Source organism: Bos mutus, chromosome 1, assembly GCF_027580195.1.
Source record: "Bos mutus isolate GX-2022 chromosome 1, NWIPB_WYAK_1.1, whole genome shotgun sequence".
Taxonomy (NCBI): Eukaryota; Metazoa; Chordata; class Mammalia; order Artiodactyla; family Bovidae; genus Bos; species Bos mutus.
The window spans coordinates 155,589,823-155,608,479 of NC_091617.1; the positions used below are offsets into that span (position 1 = coordinate 155,589,823).

The 18,657-nt window shown below is 51.0% G+C and overlaps 1 protein-coding gene across 5 annotated transcripts in view; it reads right to left on the bottom strand.

Moving 5' to 3' along the window:
- Positions 1-248: 248 nt before the first annotated feature.
- ADARB1 (adenosine deaminase RNA specific B1) overlaps positions 249-18,657 on the bottom strand; it is a 90,056-nt gene continuing 71,647 nt past the window's right edge. For 2 of the 5 annotated variants that reach the window (XM_070378189.1, XM_070378212.1), the window contains 2 exons: positions 5,112-5,246; positions 249-2,168 (listed from right to left, as the gene is read on the bottom strand). In XM_070378189.1, coding sequence (XP_070234290.1) covers positions 1,768-2,168; positions 5,112-5,246 — 536 coding nt within the window. In that variant the 3' untranslated portion in view covers positions 249-1,767. Of the gene's footprint in view, positions 2,169-5,067; positions 5,247-18,657 lie in introns of those variants that run through there. The other 3 variants (XM_070378198.1, XM_005898974.2, XR_011465699.1) reach the window with 2 other exon arrangements.

Sequence of the window (18,657 nt, forward strand, 5' to 3'; positions counted from 1 at the left end):
GGCTGGCCTCCTGCCCTGGCTCGACTCCCCCTGGCCTCACACAGGGGTCCTGCCCACCCAGGGCTCCCTGAACCCCTACCCCTGTGAACCTTGGCCACCTTCCCCCCAGCATCTCCCGAGGCCTGAGCACTCTTGGGGCGGGAGCCCTGTGCCAGGCCCGTGCTGCCTGGTGGCACAGATCCGCCTGGGAGAGGCAGTGGCACCCGGCTGAGGCCCTGGGGAGCCGCACATAAGGCATTCAACTATCTGGGGTGGGGGTGGGGAGGGGTCGGGCGTGCAGGGTAGCTTGTGTGTGTGCAACACCGTTCCTCTAGACTTTGTAACCAAAATCCACATATTTTTAAAAAACTAAGTCCATCTTCCACTCCCCATTAGAAAAAAATACCATCTATAGAGACGAGAATACAAACGCAGGGGCTCACAGACGTCTTTTCTGAGTGTGCAGGCCCCGCCGGCCCCTGTGCTGGCAGGGTCAGGCTAAGCCACACTCCGCAGAGGGAGGTGTGGGTCTCAAAGGACAAAGATCTGTCCTTTAACCCGGTCAGCCCGTGTGTGCACAGCACCCTCAGCATGCACCCACAGGGCACACCCTCTCACGTCTCTGTGGTGCGAGGGGACACCTGGAGGCCAGCCCTCTTCAGCCCCACCTCCCACCCTGAGCACAGGGGTCACGGCCAGGGCCACCCTGCTCCTGCTTATTAAGTCCATAGAGGACACCGCCCCCCAACACGCCCCCTGGGCACACAGTCTGACTCCTGGACTTGGCTGGGGAGTGGGGTCTGCCTTCTCACCCACAGCACCCCAAGACCAGGAACTGGCACTGACCCCACGAAGGGCGGGAAGCTCCTCCGGGGTCCTGAGTGGAAGCAGGAGGCAGTCAGTGTGGACTTTGTGCTCAGTGGGGATGGCCTCCCAAGGCCCCTCTGCCCGCCCCGACCCCAGACTCGCTGGCTCGGCCTGCCTGGGCTCGTCCCTGCACAGTGGGGTGCCGGCCCGTGTCCTGGGTGTCCCAGACGCCAGACCACCCCCTTCCCTGCCGTGACACCAACACCCAACCCCGGTCGAGACCACGTGAGCGACACGCTGTCTCGCTAGCTTTCAGCCTGAACACTTCTTATATTTCAAACACGTCTTTGATAAAGTGGGAAAGAATAATTTAAAAATATGCCCTCAGTGGCATTTTCCAAGAGTGAATATCTATGCAATTCATCCTATTTCCATCCTGCGAGGATTCTGGGATGGTCGTTCACATCCACACGATTCAGAGGAGGGACCAGAGGGAATCCTAGGCCATTTATTGTGCGGTCGGCCTGCAGACTCCTTCTGGTCCTTAAGAGTTAAACACTGCTTAAAAAACCCAAGTGAAGGGCCAGGCTCACCGGCCACGTTTGACCTGTGATTACTGAGAGGTTTTCCAGGACATGGTCCAACAAGGGGTACAGAAGCTTCTAGAAGAGGGGGCTCCTGGGCCACGGTCCCGGGGCCACCCAGCAGATCACTGTGCTGCAGATCGGCCTCTGTGGGAGGGCAGCGACTGTGGGGGAAAGGGCCACGGGCAGACAGGGACGGTTTCCTTAGGCTAGCTTCCTCGCTACTTCCTAGTGCCCTCCATATGGAAATGCCTCTTTGCACTTAAAACAATGTGGCATAAGAGTGACCTGGCATAATTATTTCTTATTTTATAAACCACATTCCTAGTTCTGAATAAATTATTCAAGAATTTCACACAAAGTAATTTCTATTTTCCTAAACTTCAGGAAGCCCTACTTAGTAGAACTCAATTTCTAAACGTAAACTGAGATTGAAAGCAGTCACTGGATGACTCAGAGGGGAAACGCTGCTGCTGAGATGCAGGTGGGGACCGGGACCCCGAGCCCACACCCACCACCCCACCCCCGCCCCGAACCGCACGCCTGCCCCCATGACGGCGCCCGCACACCCACACCGGCCCCAGCCCGGCTGTGAGGCTGGGGCTGCGCTGCACGCCGTCAGGGTGTGAGTGAGAACTGGTCCTGTTCCGTGGGCTTCTCCACCCAGGCGCCCAGCCCGGCCTTGATGAAGGCTCTGAACAGACAGGCCTTGGCAGCCTGGTACTCCTTGGCGACCAGCTTGGACTCGTGGTACACGTTGGGTTTGGTGATCTTGGAGCGCAGTAAGCTGGAGGGAACCTGTGAAAAGACAAAAAGGCAAGTGCAACTGTTCAAGCCGTAACAGGGGAAAACACAATCCAGGATGGTGTTCAAAGAGCAGCATTTCAGCCTGTGCTGCTTCTGGGGGACCCCACTGACCCCGAGGACCACATCACACAGAGCCACGCCAGACGCCCAAGTGTGCCGCGTCCTCAGCCCCAGTGGCGGCTTCGCAGTTAAACAGGCGGGCTGCTGGCGACCCACGAGCAGGGGACTCAAACGATACACCAACGCTTTCAGGTCTTGAGCAAACACCACTCTGCTGTTTGGTCACAGAGAACTCTGTGCCTCGGCCCGTGAGGCCAACACATTTCTGTGCAGCTAGGATCTGCAGGGAGGGCAGCTGCTGTGAGGCTGCCCGTGTGGTGACCCTCTTGCCACGTGGACACGGCAACTTCTGTCCATCACAGATAAAAGTTTCTGACTCGATGTAATAGGTGAAAACTGGTCACATACAGATCCACTAGAGAAGATTTTATCTGGGGAAAGGGGACCTGTTGCTGTAAAAACCCTCTAACTCCAAACCAAACCTCAAAATCAACAGGTTTAAGAGGCTTCCTGAAGGGCTGAGTGAACTCAGGGCAGCCCCAGGTTGCAGGGCCCAGGAATCTGCAGTGAGGGGGAGTGCCTGCCAGGCAGAGCTGGTGGGGGGCCAAGTGGAGGGGGTGCTGAGTCCTGGGTTCATATGGGCGTGGGGGCCGGGGGTTACGGGCTGAGCCTGCTTTGGATCTGAGGAGGCAGGGCCTGACTGCCAGCTGAGAGCAGCCCGAGGAGGCAGGAAAGGGTGGCCGCGAGTGGGTGGGGGTCTGGGCGCCTCACAGGGCAGGGTGGCCACGAGTGGGGGGTCTGGGCACCTCACAGGGCAGGGTGGCCGCGAGCGGCGGGGGTCTGGGCGCCTCACAGGGAAGGGTGGCCGCGAGCAGGGGGGTCTGGGCGCCTCACAGGGCAGGGTGGCCACGAGCGGGTGGGGGTGTGGGCGCCTCACAGAAAGGGTGGCCGCGAGCGGGTGGGGGTCTGGGCACCTCACAGGGCAGGGTGGCCATGAGCGGGTGGGGGTGTGGGCGCCTCACAGAAAGGGTGGCCGCGAGCGGGGGTCTGGGCGCCTCACAGGGCAGGGTGGCCACAAGCGGGTGGGGGTGTGGGCGCCTCACAGGGGAGGGTGGCCGCGAGCGGGATGGGTCTGGGCGCCTCACTGGGCTGGGGAGGGGGTCTGGGCACCTCACAGGGATCACAGGGCAGGGTGGTCGCGAGCGGGGTGGGTCTGGGCGCCTCACAGGGAGGGTAGCGGCGAGCAGGGGGGTCTGGGCGCCTCACAGGGCTGGGGGGGTCTGGGCGCCTCACAGGGAAGGGTGGCCACGAGCTGGGGGGTCTGGGCGCCTCACAGGAAGGGTAGCCGCGAGTGGGGTGGGGGGGTCTGGGCGCCTCACAGGGAGGGTGGCCGCAAGCGGGGGGGTCTGGGCGCCTCACAGGGAGGGTGGCCACGAGCAGGGGGGATCTGGGCCCCTCACAGGGAGGGTGGCCACGAGCGGGGGGGTCTGGGCGCCTCACAGGGAGGGTGGCCATGAGCGGGTGGGGGTCTGGGCGCCTCACAGGCTGGGGGAGGGGGTTTGGGCGCCTCACAGGGAAGGGTGGTCGCGAGCGGGACGGGGGTCTGGGTGCCTCACAGGGCTGGGGGAGGGGGTCTGGGCGCCTCACAGGGAAGGGTGGCCACAAGCGGGTGGGGTCTGAGCGCCTCACAGGGAGGGTAGCTGCGAGCGGGGGCAGTCTGGGCACCTCACAGGTAGGGTGGCCACGAGCGGGGGGATCTGGGCACCTCACAGATAGGGTGGCCACGAGCAGGGGGATCTGGGCGCCTCACAGGGGAGGGTGGCCGCGAGCGGGGGGGTCTGGGCGCCTCACAGATAGGGTGGCTGCGAGCGGGGGGATCTGGGCGCCTCACAGGGGAGGGTGGCCGCGAGCAGGGGGTCTGGGCGCCTCACAGGCAGGGTGGCCGCGAGCGGGGGGGTCTGGGCGCCTCACAGGGCGTGGGGGGAGCCGTATGGGCGCCTCATAGGGAGGGCGGCCATGAGCGGGGGGGTGGGTGGGACGTCTGGGAGCCTCACAGGGAGGGTAGCTGCGAGCGGGGGGGGGCGGGGGTGGGTCTGGGCACCTCATAGAGATCACAGGGCAGGGTGGCCGTGAGCGGGGTGGGTCTGGGTGCCTCACAGGGAGAGTGGCCAGGAGCGGGGGGTTCTGGGCACCACACAGGGCAGGGTGGCTGCGAGCGGGTGGGGATCTGGGCACCTCACAGGGAGGGTGGCCAGGGGTCTGGGGGTCACAGGAGGGTGGCCATGACAGGGCAGGGTGGCTCACAGGGAGGGAGGTGGCCGGGTGGGGGTCTGGGCACCTCACAGGGAGGGTGGGGCCAGGGGAGGGGGTGGCCACGGCTGGGGGGTCTGGGCGCCTCACAGGGAGGGTGGCCATGAGTGGGGTGTCTGGGCGCCTCACAGGGGGAGGGTGGCGCGGCGGGTGGGGGTCTGGGCGCCTCACAGGGAGGGTGGCTGCGAGCGGGTGGGGGTCTGGGCGCCTCACAGGGAGGGTGGCCACGAGCGGGGGGGTCTGGGCGCCTCACAGGGAGGGTGGCCATGAGCGGGGTGTCTGGGCGCCTCACAGGGGAGGGTGGCCACGAGCGGGTGGGGGTCTGGGCGCCTCACAGGGAGGGTGGCCGCGAGCGGGTGGGGGTCTGGGCGCCTCACAGGGGAGGGTGGCCACGAGCGGGGTGTCTGGGCGCCTCACAGGGAGGGTGGCCGTGAGCTGGGGGGTCTGGGCGTCTCACAGGGTGGGGGGGGTCTGGGCGCCTCACAGGGAGGGCGGCCGTGAGCGGGGGTCTGGGCAGTACCTTGCCGTGCACACGCATCCAGCGACAGTACAAGGCGTGCTTACACAGGCGTGAGGCGCGGCCCAGCTCGTCCTTCCCCGTGGTGGCGTTGATGACCTCGAGGGCCGAGTCGCCCACCGTCCAGTTGACGCTGAAGTTGGGGGCCTTCCCTGGCTGCCGCGCCTCCGCGTTGCTGATGCCTGGAATGGAGCGAGAGCGGGAAGGTGACGCGGGTGCTGTGGGGACAGGTCTGCGTCGTCAGCCGGGCACACCCGCCCCCCCAGCAGCTCAGTTCGGTCCATCGGGCACACCCGCCTCCCAGCAGCAGCTCGGTTCGGGTCCATCGCCCCCCAGCAGCTCCGGTCCCGGGCCAGCAGCAGCTCAGTTCGGTCCATTGGGCACACCCGCCCTCCCAGCAGCTCAGTTCGGTCCATCGGGCACACCCGCCCTCCCAGCAGCTCAGTTCGGTCCAGTGATGCAGCCCAGAAACACGCCCCTGTGGGGAGGCGAGCAGGCCACAGAAACCCCAAAACCTGAGACTTCATGCACTGAGTTCCCTTGGGGCCAAAACTGCTGACATCCAGGAGCAGATGGGCTCCGTTTCCAGGTTAATTCAGGGGCCACGTGGCTGTGCACCTCGGCATGTTTGTGCTTGGGCCCTGCCGCCGGGGCCAGGCAGGTTCACACCCCTCCCCACACTCATGACACTCAAGACCCAGCAAACTTGCCTCTTAGCGAGTGTGTCGGTGCATTCTCAGCAGGGTACAAGTCTCCTGTCTTAACCAGCCAGAGGCTTGTGCTGTGGGGCTGACAGGTGGACGCCCTCAGGTCACTGGGGACTGAATGCAGGTGCCCACTATGGGCAGAGTGACGCAACCCCATGGACCCAGACACAGGCCAGAGTGCTTGCAACAAGAGCTGGCTTACGGTTGCAGTGCCGGACCTCAGGGAGCTCCCCGGGGCTCCTCGCTCTTGGTGACCCCCTCCTCCCCCTTGCACAGAGTGTTAAAGCCAGGGCAGCAGGTCCAGGCAGCCCAAGGCTGGCACCCAGGCCTCGCTCAGAAGCCTCACTTCTTCAGGGCAAAGCAGCATGAGAAGGAACTGGGAAAATTCATGCTTACAGGCCACCAATCTCAGGGATTCATTTCAAGGGACAATATGTGTTCAATGTAAAGTCCTTGCCCCCTCCCCCAGATGTGCAGGGGAGGGGTGGGTGCCCACTGTGCCCAGCCTCCCCTTTGCCCCTCCACTGCCTGGTGGGTGCTGGCGTCTGAATCCACACTTGGATAGCACTGGGTGGAGCTTCCTGAAGACCCGGGTATTTTACACAGACCCCACAATGGAACCCCCGGGCTGGCTGCCCAGTGTGTCTTCCCCAGGTAGTCGGTGGGGGGGCGGGATTGCCACAGCAGAGGATAGGTACTGGGCACCGGAAGGGAGCTCGTGCTGGGAGCACTCCACCCTGGGTCACCTGCCCTTCTGAGGTGACTGCCAGAGTGACTTCAGGTCAGCAAGTGAACACTTGAAAAATGATGATTTGTCCCCAGGAAAGAGTACAGAATAAGAGGTGCACATCCCCTCGAGTCATCTGCCCACAGAACTGCCTGGCCCTGCTACTTGTTCTGACTCACAAGTCCTCCTGGCTACAGTGGCCACCTCTGAGGGCTTTGTCCAAGCCCCACGCAGGGGGTCCAGCTGCCTGACTGGCTGCACGCCCTCCTCCCAGAGGCAGTGAAGAGCCTCATGGGAGCGGTGAGAGCCCTCAGTGGGGCCGAGTGGAGAACCACCGCACGCACAGAGCAGAGGTGCGCTGGTCCTGGCCTCCGGTGGCTTCTCCTGCAGCCCCAGCCCGCCGACCTGCCTGTCTCCTCAGGTGTACACAGCACCCGCCTGCAGAATCCGCCCAGCAAGGCCAGTCCCCTGTGCAGGCCCCCACCGGTGCCCAGGGCTGCTGCTCCCCAGCAGCCTGCCTCCAGCTCGGCCTGGGGGACTCGACAGTCGCTAGGCAGACAGACCCAGTTCCGAGAAAATCTTCATGGTTTTTTTCAAGGTTTCTGCCTTCTCCGTGAAACTGCTGAATCGTTTTTTTTTCATTCTAAGACATGAGCCCTGAATGATTTCACTTCCCATAAATGTTTTAACTAAATTATTGGACATCTCACAGAGTGAGCAAACCCTCAATAAACTGAGCCTCTGGCCCCAGAGTCTGCCCCATCCCTGCTCCTCCGCCACGGCAGCCACCAGCAGCCCGACACCACATCACTGATCACTGCTGCCTGCCTTAGTATGTGTTACACAAGTGCTTTCCAGACCTTCGAATTAACGTGTGATCTCTGTACTTACTAAAAACACGTATTCATAAGGCTTATTCCTTACATCCTCTCTGTTCTCAGAGTTACTTTCTCTCGGTTGTGTTTTCTCATATAGATCACTCTCTTCTGTGTTTATTTTCCTCAGAAGTTTGATGGCCATTCATTCACATTTGTGAGTAAACATCTTGGTTGATGAACAGAGGCAGCTGGCATGGCCTCCTGAGCCTCTTTCTGGGAAGGGCCTGCACATACAGGGAGAGCCTGGACCCACGTCTGTCTAGACCAAGAGTCCAGAGTCCAGCTTGGCCCCTGTCTGAATGTTGGCACGGGAGGCTCACTGTGGGCAGGACTCCCACCAGGGAAGCTCTGGCTTCGTTCTGGGTGTCGCAGGGCAGCACATCCTCGACACCAACCCTCTGCCCCCAGGCTGCTTCTACCCTGCGAGCTGGGGCCGCCTCAGGCAGTTTCATCAGCTGCTGGGTCTGGGGCGGCTGTCCCGAGCACACGTGCGCAGATGCAGGTGGTTCTGCAGGTCCCCTGGCCAGCACTGGGTGCACTCAAGGCCACAGCCTCTTGAGGACAGAGTCAGGAAGAGTGGCTCGGGGAAGAAAGGCGGTCTGTCTAGGTACAACTTGTGGGGAATCTCATAATGGGACAGAATCTTCTGTGAATGAATGGATCACTTCAGTTCAGTTCAGTCGCTCACTCGTGTCCAACTCCTTGCGACCCCGTGAATCGCAGCATGCCAGGCCTCCCTGTCCATCGCCAACTCCCAGAGTTCACTCAAACTCACGTCCATCAAATCGATGATGCCATCCAGCCATCTCATCCTCTGTTGTCCCCTTCTCCTCCTGCCCCCAATCCCTCCCAGCATCAGAGTCTTTTCCAATGAGTCAACTCTTTGCATGAGGTGGCCAAAGTACTGGAGTTTCAGCCTTAGTATCATTCCTTCCAAAGAAATCCCAGGGCTGATCTCCTGTAGAATGGACTGGTTGGATCTCCTTGCAGTCCAAGGGACTCTCAAAAGTCTTCTCCAACACCACAGTTCAAAAGCATCAATTCTTCGGCACTCAGCCTTCTTCACAGTCCAACTCTCACATCCATACATGACTACTGGAAAAACCATAGCCTTGACTAGACAGACCTTTGTTGGCAAAGGAATGTCTCTGCTTTTTATTATGCTGTCTAGGTTGGTCATAACTTTCCTTGCAAGGAGTAAGCATCTTTTAATTTCATGGCTGCAGTCACCATCTGCAGTGATTTTGGAGCCCCAAAAAATAAAGTCTGACACTGTTTCCACTGTTTCCCCATCTATTTCCCATGAAGTGATGTGACCAGATGCCATGATCTTCGTTTTCTGAATGTTGAGCTTTAAGCCAACTTTTTCACTCTCCTCTTTCACTTTCATCAAGAGGCTTTTGAGTTCCTCTTCACTTTCTGCCATAAGGGTGGTATCATCTGCATATCTGAGGTTATTGATATTTCTCCCCACAATCTTGATTCCACCTTGTGCTTCTTCCAGCCCAGTGTTTCTCATGATGTACTCTGCATATAAGTTAAAGAAGCAGGGTGACAATATACAGCCTTGACGTACTCCTTTTCCTGTTTGGAACCAGTCTGTTGTTCCATGTCCACTTCTAACTGTTGCTTCCTGACCTGCATACAGGTTTCTCAAGAGGCAGGTCAGATGGTCTGGTATTCCCATCTCTTGAATACTTTTCCATAGTTTATTGTGATCCACACAAAAGCTTTGGCATAGTCAATAAAGCAGAAATAGATGTTTTTCTTGAACTCTCTTGCTTTTTCGATGATTCAGCAGATGTTGGCAATTTGATCTCTGGTTCCTCTGCCTTTTCTAAAACCAGCTTGAACAACTGGAAGTTCACAGTTCACGTATTGCTGAAGCCTGGCTTGGAGAATTTTGAGCATTACTTTACTAGTGTGTGAGATGAGTGCAATTGTGTGGTAGTTTGAGCATTCTTTGGCACTGCCTTTCTTTGGGATTGGAATGAAAACTGACCTTTTCCAGTCCTGTGGCCATTGCTGAGTTTTCCAAATTTGCTAACATATTGAGTGCAGCACTTTTACAGCATCATCTTTCAGGATTTGAAATAGCTCAACTGGAATTCCATCACTTCCACTAGCTTTGTTCGTAGTGATGCTTTCTAAGGCCCACATGACTTCACATTCCAGGATGTCTGGCTCTAGGTCAGTGATCACACCATCGTGATTATCTTGGTCATGAAGATCTTTTTTGTACAGTTCTTCTGTGTATTCTTGCCACCTCTTCTTAATATCTTCTGCTTCTGTTAGGTCCATACCATTTCTGTCCTTTGTCGAGCCCATCTTTGCATGAAATGTTCCCTTGGTATCTCTAATTTTCTTGATGAGATCTCTAGTCTTTCCCATTCTGTTGTTTTCCTCTATTTCTTTGCATTGATTGCTGTGGAAGGCTTTCTTATCTCTTCTTGCTATTCTTTGGAACTCTGCATTCAGATGCTTATATCTTTCCTTTTCTCCTTTGCTTTTCACTTCTCTTCTTTTCACAGCTATTTGTAAGGCCTCCCCAGACAGCCATTTTGCTTTTGTGCATTTCTTTTCCATGGGGATGGTCTTGATCCCTGTCTCCTGTACAATGTCACGAACCTCCGTCCATAGTTCATCAGGTACTCTATCAGATCTAGTCCCTTAAATCTATTTCTCACTTCCATTGTATAATCATAAGGGATTTGATTTAGGTCATACTGAATGATTAGTGGTTTTCCCTACTTTCTTCAATTTAAGTCTGAATTTGGCAATAAGGAGTTCATGATCTGTGCCACAATCAGCTCTCGGTCTTGTTTTTGCTTACATTATTTTCTTTGGCAATTCCATGACTCCTCGACATAAGATCAAAATCAAGGGTTACTCTTCAGTAATACTTAAACCTTAGAATTGCAACATTTTACATTAAAACTAGACATGGTCGGTTAACTAACTGTATAAATATTTTTCACATGAAAGTGCTAGTCACTCAGTCATGTCCAACTGTTTGCAATCCCATGGACTATAGCCTGCCAGGCTTCTCTGTCCATGAGATTCTCCAGGCAAGAATACTCAAGTGAGTAGCCATTTCCTCCTTCAGGGGATCATACCACCTCAGGGATTGAACCCACGTCTCCTGCATTGTAGGCAGATTGTTTACCGTCTGAGCCACCAGGGAAACTCCATAAATACTTTTCATATTCTAAGTTAAATAAACTACCATCTTTAGCAAGAATGGAGAAAATAAAGCTACAAGACAGCAGGCAGTCCAAGGTTTAGCACCAGCCATGTACTTTCTTAGGGCAGGGAGCCCACATGGGCCCAGGAGATCCTGTCTGTAAGTCTGTGGGGTCAGACACCCAGAAGGAGCTTGTGTTTCCGGGGCTGCAAAGTGAGAACTGGGGTAACGAACTAACCACAGGCTACTGTGCAGAAAACAGTAAAAGCAGCAAAAGCTTGGTGGTCCTGAGAGTGTGTCTGCTGCTGTATATCCAGCATGCTGAGTCAGAGCTTTTAGAGCAAAAGCATGAAAACTGTGAACCGGCCTAGTAACTGACACAAGGGAAACAGGAAACTTGGCTGGCGGCGCTGGTACTTCTCTTGCTTCTCTTGTAAGGGTGCTTCCTGTGCCACACACGGTGTTATCAGATGCATCACACACACAGTGAAGAGTGACGGATGCCTGGGGGACCAGGGCTCCTGTTACAGAGGCTACTGTTCACTCATTAAATGGCCAGGACAACGTGTAGTTACAATCTGGACTGAGTGTGGCCTTCATTCTGCAAACACACGAAACCCCGAGCAGAGCTAAAGGGGAAGGAAATCAAGTGCACAGCACAGTAATGGCCACTAAGTCCGTCGGCCAGGCCGTGTGTCCCGGGCCTGCAGCCCCTGGAGTGGAGCACCTGGGGATGTCCATCTCATTTCCCCTGGGCTGATGGAGGGGGTGGGAACCAATGGGAAACATGAGTCTGTGAGGGCAAGGTAGCCACACACACCCATTCTGTCATCTTCAGCTCCCCAACCCCAGACACAGATTGTGAGACTGTGGGCTCCACCTGGTGGACCTCAGGCCAAATCAGACCCCCTTCTTACACCAGCTTGGGGTGGGGGGTGTTTAAAGCACCAACTTAGGCGAAATACTGGGTGCTCCGGTCCACAAGGTGAAATGCACGCTGCTGACAACCTGGCCCAGAGGACAGGGGATCAAGCCAGCCTCATCCCAAGGACAACAGGGCTGGTGGGTGGAAGGGAAAGTGCCCCCACCCCAAGCAACACGCCCTGAGGATGAGAGGGGAGCTCCAACTGTGGTGCAGGGGGAAAAGGACATCTGGGCAGGGCAGGGCAGGGCAGCAGATCCCAGGACAGACACAGAACATGCAGCTCCACGGGACGCACCTCAGACAGGGTTCAAGTCCTCCATGTGCCATTATATCTACCGGTGTGGGCAAGAATTCCTTAGAAGAAATGGAGGACCCCTCAAAGTGAACAAGAGTCCTAAATGCAGTACTTGGGTACAATCTCAAAAATGACAGAATGAACTCAGTTCATTTCCAAGGCAACCATTCAACATCACAGTAATCCAAGTCTATGCCCCAACCACTAAAGCTGAAGAAGCTGAACAGTTCTATGAAGATCTACAAGACCTTCTAGAACTAACCAAAAAAAAAAAAAAAAAAAAAACATGTTCTTTTCATCTGAGGGGACAGGAATGCAAAGCAGGAAGTCAAAAGATACTTGGAATAACAGGCAAGTTTGGACTTGGGAGTACAAAATGAAGTGGGGCAAAAGCTAACAGTTTTGCCAAGAGGACACACTGGTCATTAGCAAACATCCTTTTCTAAGAACACAAGAGATGACTCTATACACGGATATCGCCAAATAGTCAATACCGAAATCAGACTGAGTATATTCTTTACGGCAGAAGATGAAAAAGCTCTATACAGTCAGCAAAAACAAGACCAAGAGCTGACTATGGTTCAGATAATGAGCTCCTTATTGCAAAATTCAGGCTTAAATTGAAGAAAGCAGGGAAAACTACTAGGGCATTCAGGTATGACCTAAATCAAATCCCGTATGATTATACAGTGGAAGTGAGAAATAGATTCAAGGGATTAGATCTGATAAGAGTGCCTGAAGAACTATGAACAGAGGCTCCTAACATTGTACAGGATGACCAAAATCATCCCAAAGAAACAGAAATGCAAGAGAGCAAAGTGGTTGTCTGAGGAGGCCTTACAAATAGCTGAGAAAATAAGAGAAGAAAGGCAAAGGAGAAAGGGGAAAATATGCCCAAGTGAAGGCGCAGTTCCAGAGAAGAGCAAGGACAGACGGGAACGCCTTCTTAGGTTACCAGTGCAAAGAAAGAGAGGAAACAACAGACCGGGGAAGACTAGAGATCTCTTCAAGAAAACTGGAGATACCAAAGGAACATTTCATCCAAGGATGGGCACAATAAAGGACAGAAACGGTATGGACCTAACAGAAGCAGAAGATATTAAGAGGTGGCAAGAATACACACAACTGTACAAAAAAGGTCTTAATGACCCAGATAACCTTGATGGTATGGTCACTCACCTAGAGCCATCCTGGAGGGTGAAGTCTAGTGGGCCTTTGGAAGCATCACTACAAACAAAGCTAGTTGCGGCTGCTGCTAAGTCGCTTCAGTCGTGTCCAACTCTGTGCGACCCCATAGACAGCAGCCCACCAGGCTCCCCATCCCTGGGATTCTCCAGACAAGAACACTGGAGTGGGTTGCCATTGCCTTCTCCAATGCATGAAACTGAAAAGTGAAAGGGAAGTCGCTCAGTCATGTCTGACTCTTAGCGACCCCATGGACTGCAGCCTACCAGGCTCCTCTGTCCATGGGATTTTCCAGGCAAGAGTACTGGAGTGGGGTGCCACTGCCTTCTCTGCAAAGCTAGTTGAGGGGATGGGATTTCAGCTGAGCTATTTCAACTCCTAAAAGATGATGTTGTCAAAGTGCTACACTTAATATATCAGCAAATTTGGAAAACTCAGCAGGGGCCACAGGACTGAAAAAGGTCAGTTTTCATTCCAATTGCAAAAATGGCAATGCCAAAGAATGTTCAAACTACTGTACAATTGCACTCATTTCACATGCTAGCAAGGTAATGTTAAAAATCCTTCAAGCTAGGCTTCAGTAGTACACAAACTGAGAACTTCCAGATGTACAAGCTGGATTCAGAATAGGCAAGGGAATGAGAGATTAAATAGACAACATTCAGTGGATCATTGAGAAAGCAAGGGAATTCCAGAAAACACATCTACTTTTGCTTCACAGACTATGTTAAAGCTTGACTGTGTGGATCACAAGAAACTGTGGTAAATTCTTAAAGAGGTAGGAATACCAGACCACCTTACCTGCCTCTTGAGAAATATGTATGCAGGTCAAGAATCAACAGTTAGAACCAGACTTGGAACAACAGACTGGTTCCAAATTGGGAAAGGAGTACGTCAAGGCTGTATATTGTCACCCTGTTTATTTAACTTTTATGCAGAGTATATCATGCGAAATGCCAGGCTGGATGAATCACAAGTTGGAATCAAGACTTTCGAGAGAAATATCAACAACCTCAGATATGCAGATGATACAACTCTAATGGTAGAAGGCGAAGAGGAGAGTGAAAAAGTTGGCTTGAAACTCAACATTAAAAAAACTAAGATCATAGCATCTGGTCCCATCACTTTTTGGCAAATGGATGTGGAAACAATGGAAACAGTGACAGACTTTATTTACTTGGGCTCCAAAATCACTGTGGATGGTGACTGCAGCCGTGAAATTAAAAGATGCTTGCTCCTTGGAAGGAAAGTTGTGACAAATCTAGATAGTGTATTAAAAAGCAGAGACATCTCTTTGCCAACCAAGTCAAAGCTATGGTTTTTCCAGTAATCTTGTATGGATGTAAGAGTTGGATCATAAAGAAGGCTAAGCGCCAAGAATTGATGATTTCAAATTGTGGGCATGAAGAAGACTGTTGAGTCCCTTGGACAGCAGGGAGATCAAACCAGTCAATCCTAAAGGAAATCAACCCTGAATATTCATTGGAAGGACTGTTGCTGAAGCTCCAATACTTTGGGTACCAGATGCGATGAGCTGACTCATTAGAGAAGACTCTGATGCTGGGAAAGATTGAGGACACTGCGAGAAAGAGGCAACAGAGGACAAGATGGTTGGATGGCATCACCAACTCAACGGACATGAGCTTGAGCAAACTCGGGGAGACGGTAAAGGACAGGGAAGCCTGGCATGCTGCAGTTCATGGGGTTACAAAGAATCAGATACGACTGAGCGACTCAACAACAGCAATAATAACTAGTGATTCTGGGCATCTCTTCCTGTTGACCATCCATGTCTTCTTTAGAAAAATGTCTGTTCAGGATTTCAGCCCAAATTTTGTTTGTTTTTTTAGTACTGAGTTGTATGCACTTTTTGTACACATTGGATATTAACCTCTGATCAGTTGTATCATTAGCAAATATTTTCTCCCAGTTGGTAGGTTGTCTTTTCATCTTGTTGATGGTTTCCTTTGCTATGCAAAAGCTTTTAAGTTTAATTAGGTCCCATTTGTTTAATTTTGCTTTTATTTCTTTCCTCTTCAGAGACTGATCCAAGAAAATACTGCTATGACCTTTATCAAAGAGGGTTCCACCTAGGTTCTCTTCTAGGAGTTTTATGGTTTCAGTTCTTACAATTAGGTCTTTAGAAACCATTTTGAGTTTATTTTTGGGTATGGTGTGAGGGTGTGTTCTAATTCACTGACTGCAGGCGGCTGTCCAGCTTTCCTAACACCACTTGCTGAAGAGACTGTCTTTTCTCTATTGTATATTCTTGCTTCCCTCCTCAAAGATTAATTGATTACAGGTGTGTGGGTTAGTTTCAGGGCTCTCTATTCTGTTCCACTGATCTATGCATCTCTTTTTGTGCCAATTCAACACTGTTTTGATTAACGTAGCTTTGTTGTATAGTCTGAAGTCAGGAAGCACGATTCCTCAAGTTTTATTCTTTTTTCTCAAGATTGTCTTGCCAATTCAGGGTCTTTTGTGGTTCCAGAGAATTTTAAGATTATTTGATCTAGATCTGGAAAATGTCATGGGCATTTTGATAGAGATTGCATTGTATCTGTAGCTGTCTTTGGATAGAATGGCCATTTTAATAATATTAATACTCCCAATCAAAGAGCATCACCCTCAATTTCCTTCATCAATGCTTTATAATTTTCAGGTCTTTCAGATCCTTGGTTAAGTTTATTTTTTTCTCCTTGATTTCTCCTAGAAGAAAATACTTCTAGGTATTTTATTCTTTTTGATGCATTTTAAATGGAATTCTTTTTCAATTTCCTCTTTCTGATACTTTATTATTAGTGTGTGTGCTGTGTGCTGCCAGGCTCCTCCGTCCATGGGGTTTCCAGGCAAGAAAACTGGAGTGGGTTGCCATGCCCTCCTGCAGGGGATCTTCCCAACCCGGGGACTGAAACCGCACCTCTCATGTCTCTTGCACTGACAGGTGGGCTCCTCACTACCTGCACCGCCTGGGAAGTCACTGTCAGCGGGCGCCGAAGGATCGATGCTTCTGAACTAAGGTGTTGGATAGACTCCTGAGAGTGCCTGGGCTGCGAGGAAACTGTGGTGTTGGGGAAGACTCCTGAGAGTGCCTGGACTGCAAGGAAACCGTGGTGTTGGGGAAGACTCCTGAGAGTGCCTGGGACTGCAGGGAGATCCAGCCAGTCCATTCTGAAGGAGATGGGCCCTGGGATTTCTTTGGAGGGAATGATGCTGAAGCTGAAACTCCAGTACTTTGGCCACCTCATTCGAAGAGTTGACTCATTGGAAAAGACTCTGATGCTGGGAGGGACTGGGGGCAGGAGAAGGGGACAACAGAGGATGAGATGGCTGGATGGCATCACTGACTCGATGGACGTGATTCTGAGTGAACTCCGGGAGTTGGTGATGGACAGGGAGGCCTAGCGTGCTGCGATTCATGGGGCCGCAAAGAGTGGGACACGACTGAGCAACTGAACTGAACTGATAGTAATCTTGGCTTCTGCAACCTTGCTGAATTCACTTATTAGTTATAATAGTATTTGGGTGGAGACTTTAGGGTTCTCTGTAGAGATTATCAGATCATCTGCAAACAGTGAGTTTTACCTCTTCCCTTCCAACCTAGGTACCTTCTATTTCTTTTTCTTGTCTGACTGCTGTGGCGAAGACTTCCAAAAGTGTATTAAATAGAAGTGGCAAGAGTATTTCCACTTGTGTTCTTTCTGAATTTAATAGGAAAGCTTTCAGCTTTTTACCATTATTATATTGGCTGTGGGTTTGCTGTAAATGGCCTTTATATAGTTGAGCTATGTTCCCTCTATGCTCACTTTAATGAAAGCTTTAATCATGAATGCACATTGAATTTTTTCAAATGCTTGAGTCTATTGAGATGATCATATGATTTTTATCTTTCATTTTGTTAATGTGGTATATATCACATTGACTGACATGTGAACATTAAACCATCCTTGTGACCCTAAAGTAAATCAATTTGACCATGATACATGATGGTCAAATTGCTGGATTTTAATGTATTGCTGGATTTGGCTTGCTAATATTTTGTTGGGGAATTTTCCATCTATATTCATCGAAGATATTGGCTCAAAGTTTTGTTTCTTTATAGCATCTTTGGTTTTAGCATCAGGGCAATGGTGGCCTCACAGAATCAGTTTGGGAGTGTTTCATCCTCTTCAATTTTGGGGAATAGTTTAAGAAGGATTCGTGGAAGTTCTCCTTTGTATGTTTGGTAGAATTCCCCTGTCAGGTCTTGAACTTTTGTTTGCTAGTTTTTTTTTCTAATTACAAATTCAATTTCACTTCTAGTGACTGGTCTATTCAAATTGTCTGTTTATTCTTGACTCCATCTCGCCAGGCTGTGTGCTTATAGAAATTTGTCCACTTCTTCTAGATTGTCCAATTTGTTGGCATATAACCATTCACAGTACTCTTATGATCTTTTGTATTTTTGTGGTATTTTTTGCCATTTCCCCTCTTTCACTTCACTTATCTTGTTTATTTGGATCCTCTCTCTTTTCTTCTTGATGAGTCTGACTAAAAGTTATCAACTTTGTGTGTCTGTACCAAAAAACCAGCTCTGGCTTTCATTTATCTTTTCTATTGCTTTTTAAAAACTATGTTTAAATTTCTCTCTCTGATCTTTATTACTTCCTTCCTTCTGATTTTGGGCATCATTTGTTCTTTTTCTAAATTTTTAGATGGCAGCTTAAGTTGTTTACTTGAACTTTTTCTTCCTACCTGAGGAAGGGCTGTGTTGCCATGAATTTGCCTTTAGTGCTACTTTTGCTGCATGCCATATATTTTGGAAAGTTGTGTTCCATTTTCATTTATTTTCTGATTTCCTCTTTGATTTCATCACTGACCCATTGTTTTTTTAGTAGCATGTTGTTTTGTGTCCACAGATTTGTTTTCTGTTTCTCTATCAGTAGTTGATTTCTAGTTTCATACTACTATGGGCAAAAAAAAAATCTGATATAATTTCTGCCCTCTAAGACTGCTGAAGTTCGTTGTGTGACGTAGTATGTAATCTATTCTGGAGAACATTCCATGTGCACTTAGAAGAATGCATGTTCTCCTGGTTTGGGACATAATGTCTTATAGATATCAATCAAGCCCAACCAGTCTAGTCTGTAATTTAAGACCGCCTCTGCCTCACTGATTTTCTTTCTGATCTGTCCACTGGTGTCAGTGGAAGGTTAAAGTCATCTATTATTATATTGTTGTCAGTTTGCTCCTTTACACCTGTTAGTATTTGCTTTATAAATTTAGGTGCTCCTGTATATGTTAACATATTATTGACTGGGGGTTTTTTGCAGAAACTAATTCCTGTGGCTGGCAATTTGTTATATAAGTAAATATTGAAACACTCCAGTTAATAACATTCAGGTAACAAAAGGCGTATTATCTCTAGTCAATACGTGGTTAAAGAATGTTATATCTTCCTCTGGTATTGATTTCCTTTATCACTGTATAATGCCATTCCTTGTCTTTGTAAATAGTCTTTGTTTTAAAGTCTACTTTGTTTGATATGAGTATTGCTATCTCCTTTTTCTTGTTGTCTCTATTTATATATCTTTTTCCATCCCCTTTCTGTCTGTCTGTGTTTTACCCTGAAGTGAGTCTCTTGTAGGCAGCATATTGAAGGGTCTGTTTATTATCCAATTACCACCCTATGTCCTTTAATCAGAGTATTTAG